Source organism: Drosophila bipectinata, chromosome 3R (assembly GCF_030179905.1).
Source record: "Drosophila bipectinata strain 14024-0381.07 chromosome 3R, DbipHiC1v2, whole genome shotgun sequence".
Classification (NCBI taxonomy): domain Eukaryota; kingdom Metazoa; phylum Arthropoda; class Insecta; order Diptera; family Drosophilidae; genus Drosophila; species Drosophila bipectinata.
Window position 1 is genome coordinate 1,229,417 of NC_091739.1, and position 22,715 is coordinate 1,252,131.

The 22,715-nt window shown below is 40.7% G+C and overlaps 1 protein-coding gene across 2 annotated transcripts in view; it reads right to left on the minus strand.

Moving 5' to 3' along the window:
* LOC138926556 (uncharacterized) overlaps nucleotides 1-22,715 on the minus strand; it is a 463,340-nt gene that overhangs the window by 159,888 nt on the left and 280,737 nt on the right. The window contains exon 13 of one of the 2 annotated variants that reach the window (XM_070281102.1): nucleotides 6,070-6,709. The exons of the other annotated variant lie outside the window; for it this stretch is intronic. Coding sequence (XP_070137203.1) covers nucleotides 6,480-6,709 — 230 coding nt within the window. The 3' untranslated portion in view covers nucleotides 6,070-6,479. Of the gene's footprint in view, nucleotides 1-6,069; nucleotides 6,710-22,715 lie in introns of those variants that run through there. 2 annotated transcript variants of the gene reach the window in all.

Here is a 22,715-nt window from a genome sequence, read left to right on the forward strand (position 1 = left end):
CAAGGGTTGCATTGAATCTTGTTGTAGACATTGTTGGGTCGTTATTAATTTTTAAATCCAATTCTTTAAGGAGAAATTGTGTCAGTGGCTCTGAATTTATATCAGAAAAGTTTATGTTAAAATCACCGGCCAAAATTTGTATTTAAATATTTTCTTCGACTTCCAAATTCACTGATACATTTGGTTGAGGTATTCCATCAACGCTGTAAATGTAATTATTACAAGGGTCAGATTTCAATTTCATTGCGGCGACGCGACAGCCGACACATGTACGAAAATTTCACTAATTTAGCTATGAGCATACTCGTGAATCTCGCGTAGTGGGGAGCATGAGCAGTGGAGAAACGCTCGACTGTGGAGAGCTAGAGAGTGGAAAATCGTTATATTCTCTCACTCTACGAAGAAGAAGCAGGCAGATAGCCGTTTAACGTTACGTTACGGTTTTTCTCGGCTAGCCCTCCTCCTCCAAACTCATACCGCGCCATAAAAAAACTTCGTACCGATAAATCGTTTCTCGAACGCCCCTCGGTCGTCTGGGCTTCTGAGCTTTAATGCAGGAATCCTAGCTGATGCACTAATTGATGCACAAGCCATTTCCAAAATTCTGAAAGACCGGGGAAAAACAAATGTTGGTTGTATTTAAATAAATAACATCAGGATTGAGGGAAACAAAATGGTGAACTCAGACAAACACATGCACACAGAAAAATATATAAGAAGACAATATAGTTGTTAAGGTGAGGGGCCGTTGTGCCGCTCAGCTGAAGAGCGCATCCGCGCTGAAGAGCGCACCCGCGCTAAATAGCGCACCCGCGCTGAAGAGCGCATCCACACTCGCCCCTCTGTGCCCTCTCTCTCGCTCGTTGGTTGTCGTCGATCGTCTCTTTTTGTACTAGTTTTTAAGTTAGTATTCGATGTACGCAGCCAATAAAGCTGAACGCGCTTCTTTTGGAAATTATTGAAGACGCCCCCGACTTTTCATTTCATCCCCAATTCTGGAGTCTTTTGCGGAACCAACGCCCCCCTACAAACATTGGTCCTTCGAGCCGGATAATTCCTGGATTTTCTTCTGCCAGCAGTTCTCGGCATTGTTCCGCCAAAAGATAAGTACATTTTTCCGTCCCCATCTCTCTGCCGGTCTTCAGCAGTGATCCGAACATTAAATTTCGTTCACACTGCTGCAAGATTGTTTTTCCCTCCGTGTCAACTCCAAGTCCGAGTTTTCCGACACAACGGCAGGTTGAGATTTTCTAATAATCTATAATAATCTTAAAATTCTGCATATTCCTCGTCGTTTTCGGCCTCTCCGTTATACATTCGCTTGCCAACGGTCGAGGCATATGTGCATCAACACACATACATACGCACATACATATTTTTTTGGTGCAATTAATCCGCGAAAAATTCGCAAGTGAACAGTGAAATTTTGTGGTGACAAAAAGAAGGCATAATTAATATTGGCCACCGGTGTGAATTAGTTCCGGAATTTCCAAATTCACCGAACAGTCCGCCGCTGTCGTAATATTTGTTTTTATCTTCCTCAATCAGTGTCATTTTTTTACACCACATAACTTTTCTGTTCCCCCAATTATACAGTCCACTTATCAAAGCTCCACTGTGCCAACATATGCCCACATGCCCTTACATATATCCGTACCTGCATGCATGTCCATATATTTTCTGCCTTCAATTCCAGGAAATATATAACTGATAAAATTTAACATATGCAGTCCACTTATCGAAGCTCTACTGTACCATCATATGCCCCACATGCCCTTGCATGCATGTCCATATATTTCCAAATATTTTCTGCCTCCAATTTCAGGAAATATATGTATAGCCGATAAAATTTAAAAAATTTACATTTTCTAAAACCAACCATTATAAACCGCCATTTCACTACAAATCCGTGATTGTGTCGCTTAAATTCTCGACCTAGCCGTGTTGTGTTTTTCGGTTCTGTTTATTTTTCTTTGAGGTACGTACAGGGTGCCGACGGCATAACCGGCTGCGTAACAAAATAGATTAAAAAATCAATTAATTATAAATTTATGTATTTGTAATTATAACTACGAAAATTTATTTAATTCCTATTTTCCGTTCGAGCAAAGGGCCAGGTTTTTTTAAATTCACCTTTCCGGCCACTCAATAATTAAGGTCGAAAATTTATTTATCGAAAAATTAAATTATAATTAATTAATTTAATTATCCACCGTCTGTCCGAATAGAGCCGCGGTTTTTAATTCCATCTTCCCGGCTTCGTGTTAATTAAATTCAATTAATTAAATATTTAGGTTTCAATTCCACCGTTCCAGCTTCGTGATAATTAACCTCAATTGATTAAAAATTAAGATTTTCAACTCCACCCTTCTGGCTCCATCATATTTAAATCCGACAGTTAGCCAAAACTTAATTATTTATTTTTTGTGTGTTAAATTCAAGCCAAGGTTAAGTCCACCTTCCGGCTCCGCAAATTCGAAAATAGTTAAGAATTTAATATTTCAGTATATATTCAGTATATATATACATATATATATAGACCATCATCACTTTTTTCCGAACAAGCACGAATTTTCCGGTACTTTTCCCATTTTCCGTGCCTCCAACGCTGCTTCCACTCCGCATCAGGCAACATCCGCCTACAATCCGAGCAAACCTCGTCTCCTTTTGGGTTTTTTCTGGTGCCTGAAGTTTTTCTTTCCACATTCGAATTGTGCCGCACACGACTTTACTTTCCACATCGGCGCCACTAGTTCGCACTTGCTCCTTGTAATTGCCTATCATCCGCGATTTCACCGTTCTCATCACGTTAGTGCGACCGGCCACCACTTCGTACGAGGCACCTGTTGCGCGAGTCAGTCGACAAGCGCTGAACAGCGAATTGGACTCTGAGAATGCCCACGGGAGACGACAAAAAGCCGCGTTCGATCCCAGCCATCCGTTTGGACAGATCTCAATCCGCATCTCCGCGGACGCCTCTTTTGAAGCCTAAGGCTACCAGTGCCAGTCCAAGGGCAAGAAGTGACGAATCCGTCAATACAACCCCCGGTCCTTCACAGAGGCAGACTCGCTCCGTTGCAAAAATGGCTCCAAGTGCGGTCGAAGTGGCGTTGAAAAAGTTAATCGCCACAACAGATCGAATTATCCAATTTGAGGCTAACATAAGTACTCCGGGCGCCCCAGAAACGGAAATAGGCCCAGCTTCGGGAGAAAATTGCTTCCCAATCCACTCAGGCTCCCGTCAATGTCCACACGCCCGCGCCTACAGGCTGCCGGTTACCTCCGGTGGATACCGAGGTCTTCGCGGGTGATTATCTTCGGTGGCCCACCTTCAGAAACTTGTTTACGGCCATTTACATCCAAAACTCGCGGCTCACCCCGGTAGAGAAGTTGTTCCACTTATTGTCCAAAACAAGTGGTGACGCCCACGCCATTGTTTCTAAGGCTCCGCTTACCCATGAGGGGTTTGTCGCCGCATGGCAAAGCCTCACAGACCGCTTTGAGAACCGGCGGCTATTGGTCAACAGCCAGTTGAAGATCCTTTTCAACATCCAGGCTATTTCTCAAGAGTCCGGGGTCGCGCTGAAGGAGCTGCAAGCTACCATTCAGAGTTGTTTGACAGCCCTAGAAATGTCCTCCGTTAATGTTGAGGCTTGGGACTGTCTCCTTGTATTTATGATTTCGTCAAAGCATAACATAATAAGGCCGTACATAATAAGGCCGAGATTCCAACATGGAAGGAATTAGATAACTTCCTGACAGAGCGCCATCGCACTCTGGAGGCCATCGACGACGTCAGGCCTAGTGGCTCCGTGCAATTTCCGCCAAGGTCGGGACTTCCTACTGCCTCTGCTCGGAGGCTCACTTCATACGAGACTCGAGTGGTTCCGGGCCAAAAGGGCTGCGATCTCTGTTCGAGGGAGGACCACCCCATTCGCTTATGCCCGCGTTTCCTAGAAATGGATGTAAATGGGCGCTCTGACTACATAAGGAGGAAGCAGTTATGTTTAAACTGTTTTGCCCGAGGGCACCAGCAGCGAGACTGCACGAGCGCCCATACCTGCTCCACATGCCACAGCAGGCACCACACCCTCTTGCACCGCGGCAATCCATTCGCAACCGCTCCAAGTCCGCCTACGCAGCTTACCGCTTCAAGTCCGCCTACGTCAACAATCGGCTCAGAGGATCAGTCGAATGTGCAGATGTGTTTCGCTTCCGGGTCAGGAGCCGTCCTACTGGGCACGGCCCTTATCAACGTGTGCCATTTGGGGTGCACCGTCCAGGCACGAGCACTGATAGACTCAGGCTCCGAAGCGACGTTCATAACGGAACGACTGTTCAACCTCGTCATGCCTCCCTTCAAGACGATTCAAGCCCAAGTTTCCGGCCTCAATCAGACCATTGCCGCGCAGTCTACTAAATTGTGCCATTTTTCCATTCGGTCGCCGTCTAGACCCGGGCTACAATTAGAGACTGCGGCTTACGTTCTTCCGCAGTTGGCAGGAAATCTGCCATCATATCCGATTTCGCGAGATCGTCTCAAGGGGCTGCCCAATATTACCCTGGCGGACCCCAACTTCTTTGAGAGCTCCCAAGTCGATGTGTTATTAGGAGCTGACATTCTTCCGTCCATTCTCCTCGGTAATGCCAAGGCTAACATCTGCGGGTCGCTTCTCGGTCAGGAGACCATTTTCGGATGGGTGCTGACAGGCCCATTATCTCCAGCCAACCCCCGCAGCGTGTCTGTTTTTTCCGCACGAGTTGCCCGCAGCCTCGGTGACTCACTGGTTCAGGGTTTCGATTCAGGATGCGAGCATAATTCTGTTACGACTCCTTCTTCGATTTACACATCGCATCACGCTGCACGGTGGCAATCAGCTGATGATCCGACTGATCCGGGCCTAATTCTAGATTCCAAGGTCATATTCAGCACGATGTCGCCACGCCCACGCAACGCCCCGTCACTGGAAAGCAGATGTACTCGAGGTACACTATCCTACCGATGCCGAGTCTGCAATGGGATCCATCCGTTGAAGATGTGTCGGCGCTTCCTACGCCTTAGTGCCGAGGAGCGGCTCCGAGCGGTTCTCGTGAACCGCTATTGCTCGAGCTGCCTGGCCCACGAGCACTCCGACGGATCCTGTCGGCGTGGGGACGGCTGTAAGACGTGTGGTCAGGATCACCACACGCTGCTGCACCCCGGGACCAAGAAGCACCGGTCACCGCCCACGGGAGACAGTACACGGGGTGTCTCGCTCTCTCGTCGGCCGTCATCCGCCAACTCCCGGCGCGTTTCGGGTGCCTCTCGCCCTGCGTCCGCTATTTTCCGGCACTCACAAGCCGATCCACGGCCATCGACGTCCCGGCGCTCGTCGGCAACTCCTCGGCATTCTTCCGTCACTGGCTGGCAGTCGTCAAGCGCTCCACTGCTTTCGTCCGCCACTCATCGGGTGCCGTCCACCGCTCTTCCGCCCGCGTCATCCGCGCCTAGGCAACTTTCCGCCTCTCCTCGAGGGCCCCCGCAGGACGCGCTCGCTGCGCCCACCCTATCGTCGCTGCTGAGACGGAACAGCGTCAACATCGGGACCCGGATTTTGGACACGGGGGCCTTCATCGACCCGTGTACGCCCTCTAGCTGCAGTGACGCATAGCTAGCGACGAGGGATTTGTTGCAACCCGAGCGATTGCAAGGGGGGGGAGAATGTTTAGGTGAGGGGCCGTTGTGCCGCTCAGCTGAAGAGCGCATCCGCGCTGAAGAGCGCACCCGCGCTAAATAGCGCACCCGCGCTGAAGAGCGCATCCACACTCGCCCCTCTGTGCCCTCTCTCTCGCTCGTTGGTTGTCGTCGATCGTCTCTTTTTGTACTAGTTTTTAAGTTAGTATTCGATGTACGCAGCCAATAAAGCTGAACGCGCTTCTTTTGGAAATTATTGAAGATGCCCCGACTTTCATTTCATCCCCAATTCTGGAGTCTTTTGCGGAACCAACGCCCCCCTACAAACAATAGTTTTCCGCTCTCTCTCACTCCACCGAAATAAAGGAATCGAAACAGGTACCAAAACAGACGTATTAATTATTATTTTTTGTACATTGATTTTATTTTATACCAATTCAATGAAAAATTTTAACAAGAACACTCCGCGATGGTATCATAACTTTCGCTTTAGCCAAATTATTTTTTTATTCGTGGTCTTAATAATATAGGTTTCGTTTTTTTCTATTTTTTTTTTACATTTCTTAAACGAAATTAAAATTTTTTAATATGTCTTCAATGTCAAACCCAATTTGAATTATTGCTTTTCGCTTAGCATGGGTGTACGAAATGGGTGTACTGTTATTACTGGCACTTTTATTAAGTTATAAAACGAGGAAGTTTCCAAACTAAAATCTCCGGAGTAATCAGTTCTATTTGTTCCAATGGTAGCTGTCATTGGTAACATATTGAGTTTCATGTAAGCAGATGGACAGTCTACTCTGTGTCATGCATAAAATTGGTGTGCGGTACCATCCAGGGTGGCTTGTGGCACTGCGTTATCGTAGTAGACTCCGCCGTCTTTCAATGAATTGAGGAAGTAATGTGGCTGAGGAACCCGTCTTATTTCCATTGGCGTGGGTGTATGAAATCGTTCCTGCGGGTTAATGTTGCGAGGAGTCATAGTAGTTTCGAATGATGGAGAAGCCGTTTTTGTAGGGCTCATTACATGTGTACCTGTAATATTTAGCGATAAATTCAATGAGTATTGTATAAAATAAAATTTTCAGCTTGTGGATTAAAGTTTTTTAGTAAAAAAATAATACATTTTGTAAACTTAATTTGTACATAATCAATCTTGTCATAATCATTTGACAGTAAAACAACTAGCTTTTTTGATGTTGGCAAAACCCTTTCAGATGTTATAAGCTGACTTTGATTTCCCCATGATACAATTATACAAGGTAGTCCACTCGGTAGAATTATAGTCCCTTAATAAAAGTGTGAGTGAAATAGCGTTGAATACTAAGTGTGAGTGAAACGGCTGTACAGTGCTTCGATTAACCCAAACACGGTGCATGGGGCTAAACGTTTTCTTAGTTATGACAGGAAAACTTTACGCCTAGCACGTGCTTGCGACAAGAACTGCAAAATTTCATTTTTTTGCTTGGCCAGTTAAAGGTTAAAGCTCTGAAAAAAACAACAACACACAACCTTTCAGTTAGACAAGCAGGCACGCACTGAAATTAGGGGACCAAAACCCGAACGACTTTGACAGCCGAATGGACTACCTTGTATAATTGTATCAAGGATTTCCCTAGATCCCACGATCGATTTCGGAGTTGCAAAAAAATGTATTCAATGATGTTTTAAATTATTTGAATCAACGTCGAGGAATGCAAAGCGTCGTATTGCATTGCTGAATTTTTGAACAGCCTTGTATTATTTCCATAGAAATAAAAACCTGCAGACCCCTACTACCACATACGGCCATACCATCGATGCAGTAGGAAAACGTCTAAAAAGTCTTTAACTGAATTGGCTGTAGGTGTACATTAGCCAATGGAACAGTTAGACATAAAACAAGAAAGAAAAGCTATCTTCGGCCGGAGCCAAAGCTGATATACCCTTGCAGTTAAAACGGGATATTATTTGGATTTAGCAATTACGAAGCTATCATGTTGGCACATCAGCCAATTTAAATTTTATGAGTAATTCAATAGCCTCAGAATGCAAATCCACATTGGCGGTGTGGTAGGCACGTCAGCAAACCGACGACTACCGAACGGCCTCACACCTACGTAGCTATGTAGTACAAACGAAAGGAGGCATAATCGAATATAAACAAGAAAGGAAAGCTAACTTCGGGCGGAGCCGAAGTTGATATACCCTTGCAGTTAAAACCGTATATATATCGCAAACATCGGATATAGTTGGCCGATCCTTATGAGAACATGATAATCTTACCCAATTTATAATAATACAATATTTAAAACAAGTCCCAAACTTCTATCTTTAAAAATACCAAGGTTGGTATTTCTACCAAAAACCATTTCCGATCGTTCAGTTATAATGCAGCTATAAGATATAGTCGACCGATCGTTATGAAATTTGGTAGGTCGGATTATCTGACAAAAAATAGAATCTTTACTAAGTTTCAGCTTTCTATCTTCAAAAAATTCAAGTTGGGTCATTTCCGATCGTTCAGTTATATGGCAGCTATAGGATATAGTCAGCCGATCCTTATAAAATTTGGCATGTGGTATTATTTGACAAAAATTTGACAAAAATAGCTCTCACCTAAAATTTGAACTTTCTAATTTTAAAAACACCAACGTTATACCATTTCCAATCAATCAGTTATATGGCAGCTAAACTTTAAAACTGAGAGACTAGTTTGCGTAGGAACAGACAGACCTACAGACGGACATGCTTATATCAACTCAGGAGGTGATCCTGATCAAGAATATATGTACTTTATAGGGTCGGAGATGTCTCCTTCACTGCGTTGCACACTAATGACCAAAATTATAATACCCTCTGCAAGGGTATAAAAATTGTCCGAAAACATTAGCGAATTGGCGCTACGATATTTTTGTTTTAGGGGTGCTAGTGAGCGTGGCAAAAATTTTACACAAACTTTAACTGCACGGGCATTAAAGGAGTCTCCATACCTATATTCTTCAATCCTATAGCTCATGGCTATAGCGACTCGGCTGTTGATGCTGATCACACATATACATATACATATATATACTTCATAGGGCCGGAGAAGATTCCTTCTTTATGTTACATACATACACACGACTACATATACTATAAGAGTACCGGGTATAAAAACACAACAACAAAATTTTTTTTTGTAATTTTTTATTTATTCCCTCTTTAATGAAAAGTGTCTCATGAAAGAATCCCGTCTTGCTGACCAAAAGGCAACCCGAGTGTTTGGGACTACCATACAAAAATAATCATCACGTTAATAATCTTGGTGTCCTATTAGACTTTGTTTGGTCATTGATAATTTTCAATGCCAGTAAATAAAAATCTTTTTTTTTTTATTATATTTATTTATTTATTTATTTATGTAGATCTACCAAGTAATTTAAAATTAGTAGGTAGAGGTATGGTTGAGCAATAGCAACGGGGGCCTTCAGCTCGGTTTTTTACAATAATTACATGAGTGTTATTTTATATGTACATTTTGGCTAAATTAGAATTATCCTAAATAAGGTAATATAAGTTTGTATTCTTTAGAAATAGTATTAGTTTTAAAATGTTTGGTAATGTGGGGTGTGAGATGGATTCTAGTGGATTAGTGTTTTTAAATATCAGTTGCCTTTGGTAGTTTAGTGACCTGCAGTTAGTCAGTAAGTGAATAATTGATAAGGCATCGTTGGTATCATTGCAGAACGGACAGGTCCTGGTTACATTTGGGTCCATATAGTGTGTATGTGTAATTTTTTTGTGACCAAGCCTGATCCTTGTTATTATTATCTGGTCTCTACGTGAGATCGATGAGTGAATGTTTTTGGTAATTTTGTGGCAGTTGAGTTGTGGATTATTAATTGCTTGGTACCAGCGTGAAGTTTTGTATATGTTTGATTGCATTTTCCAGACATATGTATTTTTAATACATCTAAATATGTCCTGCGTGTTTAAGTTTTCCATGGTTGTGAGTGGTTGTCTTGTAGCGTTTTTTGCTAGGGCATCTGCAAGTTCGTTTCCAGGTATTCCTACGTGACCGGGGATCCAAAGCAGTTTGAATTTATTATTGTTATTTTGTAGAAGATTACGCGCCTTTGAGATATAGTGTTCGCTGTTGTTAGTGTTTTTAATTGCGTCGATGGCAGAGAGCGAGTCTGAGCATATGCAAAATTTGCCTCTTTTAGTTTTATGTAATTGCAGTGCTTCTACTATTGCCAGTAGCTCTGCGGAAAACACTGAAGAGTAGTGTGGTAGGTGGTAAACTTTGATGCATTCAGTTTCGTTTGTGATTGCCATGGTAGTGATGCCGTTTGCTTGAGATCCGTCGGTGTAAATGTATGTGTATTTGTTTTCGTCTTTTGACTTAATTTCTGTAAACTTTAATCTGAAAATTTCAGGAGGGTTACTTTTTTTGTCGAATTTATTCAGCGATGTGTTTATTTTTAGAGGGCTTGTGTTCCAAGGCGGTGTGGTTTGTGTAGGTGATGTTAATTGATTAAATGGCAGTTGGTGGACTTGTGAGTATTCTATAGTACGATCTATTGTTGATTTGTATTGTGGACGTTTAGGCGGGCGATATGCTTTTAAAATTTTTAATATTGGGGAGGCTTTGGCGTTAACTAGGGACTTAATGATTTTTGTCGTAAGGAACTCTCGTCTGTCTTCTAAGGCGTCTGCATTTGCTTCGAATAGTATGTTGTTTGTGGGGGTGGTTCTGAAGGCTCCGAGGGCAGTTCTAAAGGCTGTGTTAATAGTTGTTTTTACTTTGCGCAGTGTTGTGTGTGGGCAGTAGCCGTAGATTGGAAGGCCGTAGTCTGCTTTTGAGATGATGGTTGCTTTTGTTACATTTAGGAGTGTAGAGGTGTTGCAGTTAAACTTTGCGTTTGAGAGACATTTTATTACGTTAATATACTGTTTGAGGTTGTTGTTTAGTAGTTCTGTGTGAGTATTCCATCTGTATTTGTTATTGAAGTGGAGACCAAGGATTTTTAATGATGTTACTTCTTGCATTTGCGTGTTTCCTGTTGTTATGGTGCAGTTGCAGTTATGTTTTCTGCAAACGTGGAGGTGTTTGCATTTCGTGGTAGATAACATGGCTCCTGAGTATTCTGCCCAGTCTGTAATAGTGGATATTATCGGATTTAGGTTTATATTTAGGTTTTTTTTGTTTTTTAGTTTTAGGATGATGTTGAAGTCATCTGCGTATGCGCTTAGGCTGATGTTCGGATGAAGTGTGAGCTTTTCTGTTAGTGAGTTATATGCGATCACAAACAGGACCACGGAGAGTGGGGAGCCTTGAGGAATGCCGTTTTGCATTGGATAAAAGGAGGAGGTTTCAGAGTCAATGCGCACGAGTAGTTTTCTATTTGTCATGTAGTTTCTTACGTAGTTAATAATTTTTGGGCCAGTTTTCCAGATTATAAGTTGGTCAAGTATTGAGTGGATGCCAATTCTATCAAAGGCCTTTGCAAAGTCTAGTGATATAATGGATGCATGGTTTCTTCTTGAGAGAGCTCGGGCTAAAAGATGGTCTATGAGTAGTAGACTGTCTATAGCCGATTTCCCCTTTCTAAAGCCAGTTTGACTGTTATGGATTAGTTTGTCGTTTATTACAAACCACCACAGCCGTTTTGCTATTATTTTGTCAAGCAGTTTTGCTAGGCATGAGTTAAGTGCGATCGGACGGTACGAGTTAAGCAAGGTTTTGTCTGAATTTGGTTTTAGGATCGGTATTATTAAGCTATTTTTGTATGTTTGTGGGATGTAGTTGTTTAGTATGGCGTTTTGGAGGTTAATAATTCTGTTTTTTGTTGTTTTATCCAGGTTTTTTAGCATTGTGTAGTTGATTCTGTCAAGTCCTGGTGTGTTTCCTTTTAATGTAGTTAATGCTGCTGAGAATTCTATTGCAGTTATGGGTTTTTCTATTTCGGTTGCTCTTTTGCTAGGAATATGTGGAAGATGAATGGTATTTCTAAGTGACGTTTGTTTGTGATTGATAAAGGTGCTTGAAAAATTGTTGTCGGAGGAGGTTTCTGAGAAATTTTGGCAAAAGAGTTGAGCAATTTCAAATTTTTTATTAGTGTTTTGTTTTGTGGATGGGTTGAATATACAGTGTATGTGTTTTTGAGGGTTAATGCCGCAATAGCGACGGATGTTGCTTCAGATCGTTTTGGGTTGGCTGTCGGGTGAGATTTGCGATGTAAATTTGTTAATGTTTGCTTTTTTAGCTTGTTTGAGTGTTAGTTTAAATAGGGCATTTGCCCTTTTGTACTGTATAATGTTTGATGTAGATATTTCTCTTTTAAGTTCGTTCCATTTTTTCATTTTATCGTCTCGTAGTTTTTGAAGATTGTTGTTCCACCATGGTACATTATGAGGCTTACCCGTTGGGTGTGTTTGTGGTATAGCCTTGTGGGCGCTCGAAAGGATAATTTTTTGTATTGTTGCAGCTTCTTTGTTTATGTTTGTGCTCGGTGGCCGTTGTGCAGAAAAGTTTTCTGTTAGTTTGGCAAATTTATGCCAGTCTGCCTTATCAATAATGAAAGTGGGTTTGCGTGTGGTTGGTTGCAAGTTGGCAGTATTTGATGTGAAGAGGTTAATTATGATGGGGAAGTGATCGCTTCCAAAAAGGTTATCTTCTGTGCGCCAGGTACTGTCAATTTTAAGGAGTGGGCTGCCGAAAGTAAGATCGACATTTGTTAGTGAGCTATGTGTGCTGAAATGTGTAGGAGACATATCGTTTAGAAGAATGTAGTTAGATTGTGTTATATATTTCTCTAGTATTTTTCCCCTAGGATTGTTTTGCTTTGAGCCCCAGTTTTTGTGCCAGCCGTTGAAGTCACCAGTGACAATTGTGGGTGTGGGAGAGTTGTCTAATACAGCCTGAAGGTTTTGTATAAGAATGATTTATTTGGAGCGATGTATGCCGAGATGAGTCTGAATTTGATTTTCGAGGTTACTTCTAAGCATACAGCGTCAAAGTCATCGTTTAGGGTTATTTCTTTGGTTTGCAGAGATTTATGAGCTAGGATGGCTACGCCTCCGTGTGACGATGAGGTGTTTTTTCCTATTAGGGAGTAATTAACAGGTATTGGTATATTGGGGTGTTTTATATGTGTTTCTTGTAATGCTATTAAAAGAGGTAAGTGTTTTTTAATGATTAATTGGAGTTCGCAGTAATTGTTAAGATATCCGTTCATATTCCATTGTACAATTTTCATGGTCATTTTAAAGGTTGATTGGGTGCGGTGGAGGAGGTGGGTGATTTTGTGCCTATATGTTGTCTACTGCTGGGTCTGACTTTTTTATTTTTGTTTGATTAGCTTTTGTGGGTTTTAGGTTTGTAGTTAGCGTTTTGTTTTTGTCGCTAGAGAAAATTCGGAGTTTAAGGTCCTGTGTTTTTATGCTTGTCATATGTTTTGAGGTGGTGGGAGTATCGAAATCCATGTTGAATGTGTCTGTGTCCATGTGTTCAGGTGGTGATTGGGTTGTTGATAGAGGTAGTGAAGGTCTTGTGTTGGATAAGATGTCGTCGTAGGATGTTGGTGGTTTGCTTTGGCGGGATTGCAGTGCGTTTTTATTAGAATTGTTGAGTGTTGAGGTTGTTGTTTTACTTGGTGTTATAGTGTTGGTTGGATTTTTTGATATAATTGAGGCGAAGCTTATGGGAAGTGGGTGGTTGTGGCGAGTGTGGTATATTGTAAGTGCTGTTTTGTGATCGACTTTTTCTGTAATTTTAATGTTTGTTAGTTCTTGTTGCTTTTTGAATGTTGGACAGTTGCGGTCTAGTGGGTTGTGTTTGGAGTCGGTATCGGGGATGTTTTGGCAGTTAATGCAGTTTTTTTCGTAGTGGCATGTCTCATTTGTCACTGTGTGAACTTTATCAGAGCAGTTCCTACAAAGTTCATTAGGGTTCTTGCAGGATGGGGTTGGGTGTCCAAAGCGTAAGCATCTCATGCATCTTAGGGGCATCGAGATATATGGGCGTATGCGTATTTTTTCGTATCCAATGTTAAGGTATTCTGGGAGGGTAAGCGAAGCAAATGTAATGATGATTAAACCAGTTTCAGTCGTGGATTGATCGTTTTTTTTCAATATTTTTCGCACTTCGGCGACTTTTTGTGGTTTTAGTTCGTCTAGGATTTCTGTTTCGCTTATGTTGCGAAGTAGGTTGCAATATATGACTCCTTTAGAAAAATTTAGGGTTTTGTGTTCAGAGACAGTTACTTCAATGTTTGCAATTTTTTTTAATTTAAGTAATTTGCTTGCTTGTAAGGTGTTTTTAGTTTTTATCAAAATGTATCCGGCACGGGTGTTTTTGCAAGACTCCACCTCACCATCGCATGTAAAGTCAATCGTTTTTTTAAGTATGAAAGGGTTAAGATTCTCGAGTGATTTATTGTCTGGTCCTTTAATGATCATGAATTTTGGTTCACCTGGGTTTTTGTTGTACATTGATGTACCACTTCTTATGTCTGGTGGTTTGTCCATTGTTGTAGTTGTTTTCGGGCTGGCGCCCGGCACATGGATTTTGCTTCATGACTCCGCACACTGCCCAGCGAGCAAAGATGACCAAAACTCGAAAAAGTGCGGCAACTGCGGTGGAAATCACACTGCTAACTATAGAGGTTGCCCAGTTTATAAGGAGCTGAAAAGTCGCATCCACCAGAGGGGACTTACTGCCCGCACCCAAAATAATCAGTTCATAGCCTCCAGGACAAACCCTGAAATCTTCTTCTCGACTGCAGCCAGATCCTCACTAGGACTTATAAACTCTGACAAAAATGTCACATACGCAAGCGCTTTAAAATCAGGACTGGCTACCTCAGCCTCAAAAAGCTCACTGCCGCAATCAGCACACCAAGAACCGAACACGGCTCAGCAGTATCAACTTCCGGAGCAGTCAAAAAGTAACTTTGAAGCTATGATATGCAGTCTACAACAAAGCCTTACGGAGTTCATGTCGTTTATGCGTACAACTATGCAAGATCTAATGCGAAACCAAAATCTATTAATACAAATGCTGGTTTCACAACAATCCAAATAATGACTTCCCTACGAATATCTACATGGAACGCTAACGGCGTTTCGCAGCATAAACTCGAGTTAGCGCAATTCCTACTAGACAATCAAATCGACGTAATGCTGCTTTCAGAAACACATCTTACGAACAGATACAATTTCCAACTACGAGGATATTCATTCTATGGAACAAATCATCCAGACGGTAAAGCACACGGCGGGACTGGAATTTTAATCAGAAGCCGTATCAAGCACCATTATCATACGAAATTTGCAAAAAACTACCTACAGGCCACATCAATAAATATACACCTAAATACTGGCAAGCAATTAACTCTAGCTGCCGTATACTGCCCCCCACGCTTCACCATAGCCGAAGATGAGTTTATGCAGTTTTTCAACTCACTCGGAGACCACTTCATAGCAGCAGGAGACTACAATGCCAAGCACACACACTGGGGATCTCGTCTTGTGACCCCAAAAGGAAAGCAGCTCTATAATGCAATTATCAAAGCTAAGAACAAGCTAGACTATGCTTCTTCTGGCACACCAACATACTGGCCGGCAGACCCAAAGAAACTTCCCGATTTAATTGACTTTGCGATTACCAAAAACATTCCTAAAAATCTGATATGCGCCGAATGCCTTTCGGATCTTTCATCTGATCACTCGCCTGTCCTTTTTACTCTACTCCAACACCCAGGAACATGGGATCAATCATCAAATCTGACCTCGCATAAAACCAATTGGGTTAAGTACAGGAAGTACATCAGCTCACACATTGAGCTGAGTCCTCACCTCAGCGACGAAGCCAACGTAGACAGTTTTGTTAATTCGCTGGAGTCTGTACTCGTCTCTGCAGCTCGAGTTTCAACACCTCAAATTATAAACACACAACGCAATCAAAAGAAGACAAATCTACAAATCGAACAGCTCGTCCTCGAAAAGCGACGCTTACGTCGAGAATGGCAATGTCACAGATCGCCATCTGCTAAGCAACGCTTCAAACATGCCTCACGTCAACTTGATCAAGCTCTACAGCAAGAAGAAACGTATGTCCACCACCGCTACATAGAGCAATTGTCAACTAACAGTACGAAACGCTAGGATGGCTACGCCTCCGTGTGACGATGAGGTGTTTTTTCCTATTAGGGAGTAATTAACAGGTATTGGTATATTGGGGTGTTTTATATGTGTTTCTTGTAATGCTATTAAAAGAGGTAAGTGTTTTTTAATGATTAATTGGAGTTCGCAGTAATTGTTAAGATATCCGTTCATATTCCATTGTACAATTTTCATGGTCATTTTAAAGGTTGATTGGGTGCGGTGGAGGAGGTGGGTGATTTTGTGCCTATATGTTGTCTACTGCTGGGTCTGACTTTTTTATTTTTGTTTGATTAGCTTTTGTGGGTTTTAGGTTTGTAGTTAGCGTTTTGTTTTTGTCGCTAGAGAAAATTCGGAGTTTAAGGTCCTGTGTTTTTATGCTTGTCATATGTTTTGAGGTGGTGGGAGTATCGAAATCCATGTTGAATGTGTCTGTGTCCATGTGTTCAGGTGGTGATTGGGTTGTTGATAGAGGTAGTGAAGGTCTTGTGTTGGATAAGATGTCGTCGTAGGATGTTGGTGTTTTGCTTTGGCGGGTTTGCAGTGCGTTTTTATTAGAATTGTTGAGTGTTGAGGTTGTTGTTTTACTTGGTGTTATAGTGTTGGTTGGATTTTTTGATATAATTGAGGCGAAGCTTATGGGAAGTGGGTGGTTGTGGCGAGTGTGGTATATTGTAAGTGCTGTTTTGTGATCGACTTTTTCTGTAATTTTAATGTTTGTTAGTTCTTGTTGCTTTTTGAATGTTGGACAGTTGCGGTCTAGTGGGTTGTGTTTGGAGTCGGTATCGGGGATGTTTTGGCAGTTAATGCAGTTTTTTTCGTAGTGGCATGTCTCATTTGTCACTGTGTGAACTTTATCAGAGCAGTTCCTACAAAGTTCATTAGGGTTCTTGCAGGATGGGGTTGGGTGTCCAAAGCGTAAGCATCTCATGCATCTTAGGGGCATCGAGATATATGGGCGTATGCGTATTTTTTCGTATCCAATGTTAAGGTATTCTGGGAGGGTAAGCGAAGCAAATGTAATGATGATTAAACCAGTTTCAGTCGTGGATTGATCGTTTTTTTTCAATATTTTTCGCACTTCGGCGACTTTTTGTGGTTTTAGTTCGTCTAGGATTTCTGTTTCGCTTATGTTGCGAAGTAGGTTGCAATATATGACTCCTTTAGAAAAATTTAGGGTTTTGTGTTCAGAGACAGTTAGGACTCCCGATCTTTTTCAGGCGTTCTTATCCAGCACGTCAGCAACATTGAAGCACCACTTCCTTAACCAAAATTGGCCTTTGGCAAGGATCCCGGATGTTTGCTGCATTAAGCTAATAGCTTCATCAATAGAGTCGCCTCAATAGAGAATGTAGATCATCCACATAAAACTCGCGACGCAGAATTTCGGCCCCCTTTGGAAACATTAATTGCTCTTCATCTGCCAACTGATGCATTGTCCGAACTGCTAAAAATAAGGCAGGCTTCGTTCCATAGGTGACAGTAGCTTAAAAAGCTGTAACTCATCCTGGATGGAATCCCGGCAAAGAATACACTGAAGATAGCTGTCCTTAAGAAAAACCTTGACGCAACGATACATTTTGCAAATATCTCCCGTAATGGCCACCCGATGACATCGGAACCTTAACAGAAAATGCAGTAACTTTGGCTGAATAACTGGGCCAAACATCTACATGTCATTCAATGAATATCCAGATGTTGTGACAGCAGATCCATCAAAGACAACCCTGAGCTTGGTTGTTGAACTGTCCTCCTTTAAAACACAATGGTGTGGCAGAAAGTATTGGCCAAAGACCCTCGCATCAGCAGGGACTGGAGACATGTGACCCAACTCCAAATACTCCTTTATGAAGGCAGCATATTGCTCCTTCAATTGAGGACGGCGACAGAGCTTCCTTTCGAGGGAAAGAAATCGTCGAACGGCTTGGGGGTAAAATTATCCCAGCAACTTAGAACCGCATTTTAACGGAAGCCTCACCGGAATCCAGCCGAGCAACATGTTGTGCTTAGAAAAGTTTTTCTTTAATTTGGATATGACTTCATCTGTTCTGGAACCTTTGCTTGGTTGAATTATCTCGTAATTCGAAAGCGGTTCATACTGTATGTTATTTATATCTATTAATTGGTCGGTACTGGTTGTATTCAGTAAACGGACAAATGTATCACTGGATGTTGCTACTGTATTCGCAACATAAATACCGGATACTATTTTTTGATTTGGATTTAAGATATTATCTTCAGGTAAGTTTATATCTTTATTATATTATTATTATTATATATTTATATAATTTGCAGACAACTTCAGATCTTGCTGGTAATAGTGTTAAATTATTACCAGAACTGAACTATATTGGAACGTTTATTGGGTATTTTAAGTTATTTGGTCTTATTATGAACCAATCATTAGCTTGTTCACAATCTAATTTGCAATTAAACGGTTTTATAAAGTCAACTCCTATAATTCCGTCGCATGGTATTGCCAAATTTTTTGAAACTAAATGGAAATTGTGCGGAATTGTATACTTGTCAGTCTGCAATTCAATTCGAACTAAACCATTGGACTTAATTACTCCTTGTCCAATGCCTTGTATATCTGTTGTTCTATCCTGCTCGATGTTTTCAAAAGCATCTGAATTATCTTTTAGTAATGAAATGTCTGCTCCTTTATCTAGGAGAAATGTGAGATTATTATTTGTGGCGGAGTTTTTGAATACTAAAAACATATTAAGACTTAAGTTTACCGTGTGTACTTTTTTATTTCATTTTGTGTACCTAAAGGTGCCTGGTAGTTTTCCAAACTACCCTGAGTACTCAGATTCGGATACCTCGGGAAAATGTATTACCGCTGGTATCGTGAGATCCTGTAGATCTTCTTCTTTAATCTGATAATCTGATTCGCTTGCGATTCCTGAATCGCTTACAGTTTCTGTATCTGTATTTGTTTCTTCTTCGATTACTGGTGGTGTGTTCAGTATCGAAGGTATTGTAATTTTTTAGTAAGTATTTTTTCTTTATATTGTGAATGTTATTTTTCAACCTCTGTAAAAATCTAGATGAGAGCTTAACTTTTTTTTATTGTCGTGTATCAATGAACGTGCTTGGTTGAAACAAGCAACAAGCAACTGTGTTTTAATATCAACTAATTTGGCGTTTAAATTATACCATTCCATTGCAATTCATAATGGAAAATAATGAAATAGTTCTTCGCCGTGTCTTTAGTTATATATATATTTTTTTTTTGAATGTCTCTCTTTTATCTATCTATGCAGTTTTACCATTAAAATTGTACATTCGCCCAGTATTGGATTAGTTTCTTGTACTTTTTTGATATATACATACGGAAATTTATTGAAAATTCTTGCTTTAATTGTATTATCGAAGTACAGAAGAGGGCTGAACATACGGTTATATGTTCCCATATATTCCAATTCAAATTCATATAAGGATATATAATCCTTGTGTTTGTGCCAGTGTTTGAAAAGCTACGCTACTCCCGTAGTTTTTCGTTTTGCTTTTGCTACAGCTGTCACTTTTTTCCAGAGCGGGAGCAGAGCCGTAGCAGAAAAATGAAAATTGACTGCTCTGCTCTGCTCCGAGCTACGAAAAGTTCAAAGCTATTGCTATAGCAACAGCAGAAAAAAATATTTTGTGCTCCTCGTAGCCGTAGCCGTAGCCAAAAATCTAGAGCGAGAGCAGAGCAGAGTCAAAAATATTTTTTCATGTGCTACTGCTCTAGCTTAGTTTTGTTTTTGTTTTTTTCTCCCCTGATTTTTATGCACCGTCACTGTGTGACCACTTTCTTTACCTCCTTTCTTCCTTACTTACTTTCTTTACCCTTGTAAGAATGATAAGAAGAAAACAGATTTGTCACTTGTAATTTGGAATTCAAGGTGCTAATATGTCTCTGACCAATAAATCGTTCAATATTTTTAAATATTTTGAGGAGGGTGACAACGGACTCGTTAAATGCAAAACATGTTTTCGAATGTTAAAAAAAGATCGTGCCTTTAATTTAAAGAAACATTTAATGTTGCATGACATTCGACCTGATCAAAAAGAAAATGATTCTAGTGGCATGCAGCCAAAAAAAATAGTTAAACATCAGCAAATTAAAGTTCAAATCAATAAAAAACAATTAATCCGGTCCTACATTGGTCTAGTCACCGAGAATAGCGTCCCATTTAATGTGCTAAATTCAGACAATATGCGTAACATAATTGATCCCATATGTCAAGGTCTAAAAGAAAAAAGTGGGAAAAACTTTTCATTAAATGGAACAAAGTGCAAATCAGTTCTTCGAGAGGTAGCAGAAAAAATTCGACAAGAAATACATAACGAATGTAAAAATCGGATTCTATCATTAAAAATTGATAGTGCAACGTGACTTGATCGGAATATATTCGGTGTCAGTGCTCAGTTCATTAGTTCAGATGAAATAAAATCGCGAGTTCTTGGAATGGTGGAACTCAGAGGAGCTGGGTCAAGTTCAGCCAAAAATCTTGCCAAGGAGATTCTATCTGTATTAGACAAATACGGAATATCTCTAAGCCAAATCGTGTCAATTACTTCAGATAACGGGGCAAATATGATAAAGACGACGAAAATTTTATCAGAAATGAACTTGAGCGAAGATGACATGGAAGATGCCGGTATTCAAGAGAACGTCGAGTACATTAAGCAAATCGAGCTTTTTGGAAAAACTGAAACTGCGCTTGTAGGTGATATACAAATATGTCGCTGTGCAGCACACACTGGACAGCTTTGTGCACTCGACGTGACGAAAAATGCAAATATTCGAGAATATTTGTTAATGTGCCGAAATCTTACGAAATACATTCGGAAGCAATCAAATGGTTACCGTGACTTGTTTGAACTGAAAAATTTTAAATTACCTCAATTGGATTGTCCAACTAGATGGGGATCAACCTACAACATGGTTGACCAACTCAGTAAGGCGAAAAGTATTTTAAGCCTTATTGAAACTGTCGAGAACAAATCAAGAGATGACGATTTTATAGTTAATGAAATGTTATGGGAATTTATGGAGTCGTATGTGACTATTATGGCTCCACTACAAAAGACCATAGTGCAGTTTCAAGAGGAGCAACTTCACTATGGGAATTTTTATGCTCTGTGGTTGGTCTGCAAACTGACCACTAATCAAATTTTGTCTAAAAGTGCTCCGGATTCAATTATTTATACAATTGGAGAGGCGCTTATTGAAAGTATGGAAACACGGACCAAGAAATTAACATCTAATGTTGGCTTCGAAGCTTGTTTATACTTAGACCCAAGATTCCATCATATTCTGGACAGCTCTCAAAAGGAAAGGGCAGTCAGTTTCTTAAAAACATTGTGGGCACAAATCAAAATGCATAGTCCCATTGCAACATTGTCATCGTCTACTAGCTCAATTGCTTCAGAGGACAGCAATAGTAAAAGTAATTTTGATATTTTGGATGATTTTTTAAGTGTAAGCGTTATGCCAAATGAGTCAACCGATGTACATGCAAAGATTGAAACATTAAAATTACCGTATATGAAATCCAGTACAAATGTTTTACATTTTTGGAAAGAGAGGAAATCATGCGATGCAGAGCTCTACGAACTAAGCAAAATATGTTTTGCTATACCGCCAACTCAAGTAAGAACTATTACTTAATTCGAAACAATATTTTAATTTCCAAACATTTATAGGTAACCATAGAGCGGGCATTTTCGTCATTAAAACTGGTGCTGTCGGACAACAGAAATCGTTTAGGCCACGACACATTAGAAAATATACTCCTTGTTCGCCTAAACTCAACACATTTGGATAATGCGATCGACAACTTGAGTTTATTTGAAGACGACGATTAATTATTTACTAAATAAATCTTTTAATAGAATAATAAATACATGGCTGAATATCATTCTTACAAGGGTAAAGAAAGTGGGTAAGGAAGAAAGGAGGTAAAGAAAGTGGTCACACAGTGACGGTGCATAAAAATCAGATAAAAAAAACAAAAAGAAAACTACAATAGAGCAGTAGGACATACAAAAATCAATTTTCATTTTTCTGCTACGGCTCTGCTCCCACTCTGAAAAAAAGTGACAGCTGTAGCAAGAGCAGAGCAATATTTCTGTGCATCTCGCTGCTACGGAGTAGTAAATGCAAACCCTGGTTTGTGCAGAATGCTAAATGGATGAATTCGGAAATCTGGGTCGTGTACTAAACATCGTTTAAATATGAACCTCCTTGTATTTCGGGCATTGCTTTAAATTTAAAATTCAATTAATCAATCAAGTTGTATTTCAATGATACCACATAGATACATTAAACAAATTAACGAGTGCACTCGAGTGGAATTAGCTTTTTCATAAAATTGTCATTTTATTAGCTTACTTATGTAGATTACAATGTTCTTTTCTTTCGCTTTTTCTTTTCATTGTTATACCCTTGCAGAGGGTATTATAATTTTGTCCAAAAGTGTGCAACGCAGTGAAGGAGACATCTCCGACCCTATAAAGTATATATATTCTTGATCAGGATCACCTCCTGAGTTGATATGAGCATGTCCGTCTGTCCGTCGGTCCGTCTGTCCGTCTGTCTGTCCGTCTGTCTGTTTCTACGCAAACTAGTCTCTCAGTTTTAAAGCTATCGACTTGAAACTTTGCACACACCCTTCTTTCCTTTGCACGCAGTATATAAGTCGGAACGGCCCGGATCGGCCGACTATATCCTATAGCTGCCATATAACTGATTGATCGGAAATGGTATAACTTCGGTGTTTTTAGAGTTAGAGAGTGTCAAATTTGACACGAGAGCTATTTTTGGCAAACCATGCCAAATTTCATAAGGATCGGCCGACTATATCTTATAGCTGCCATATAACTGAACGATCGGAAATGACCCAACTTTCGTGTTTATGAA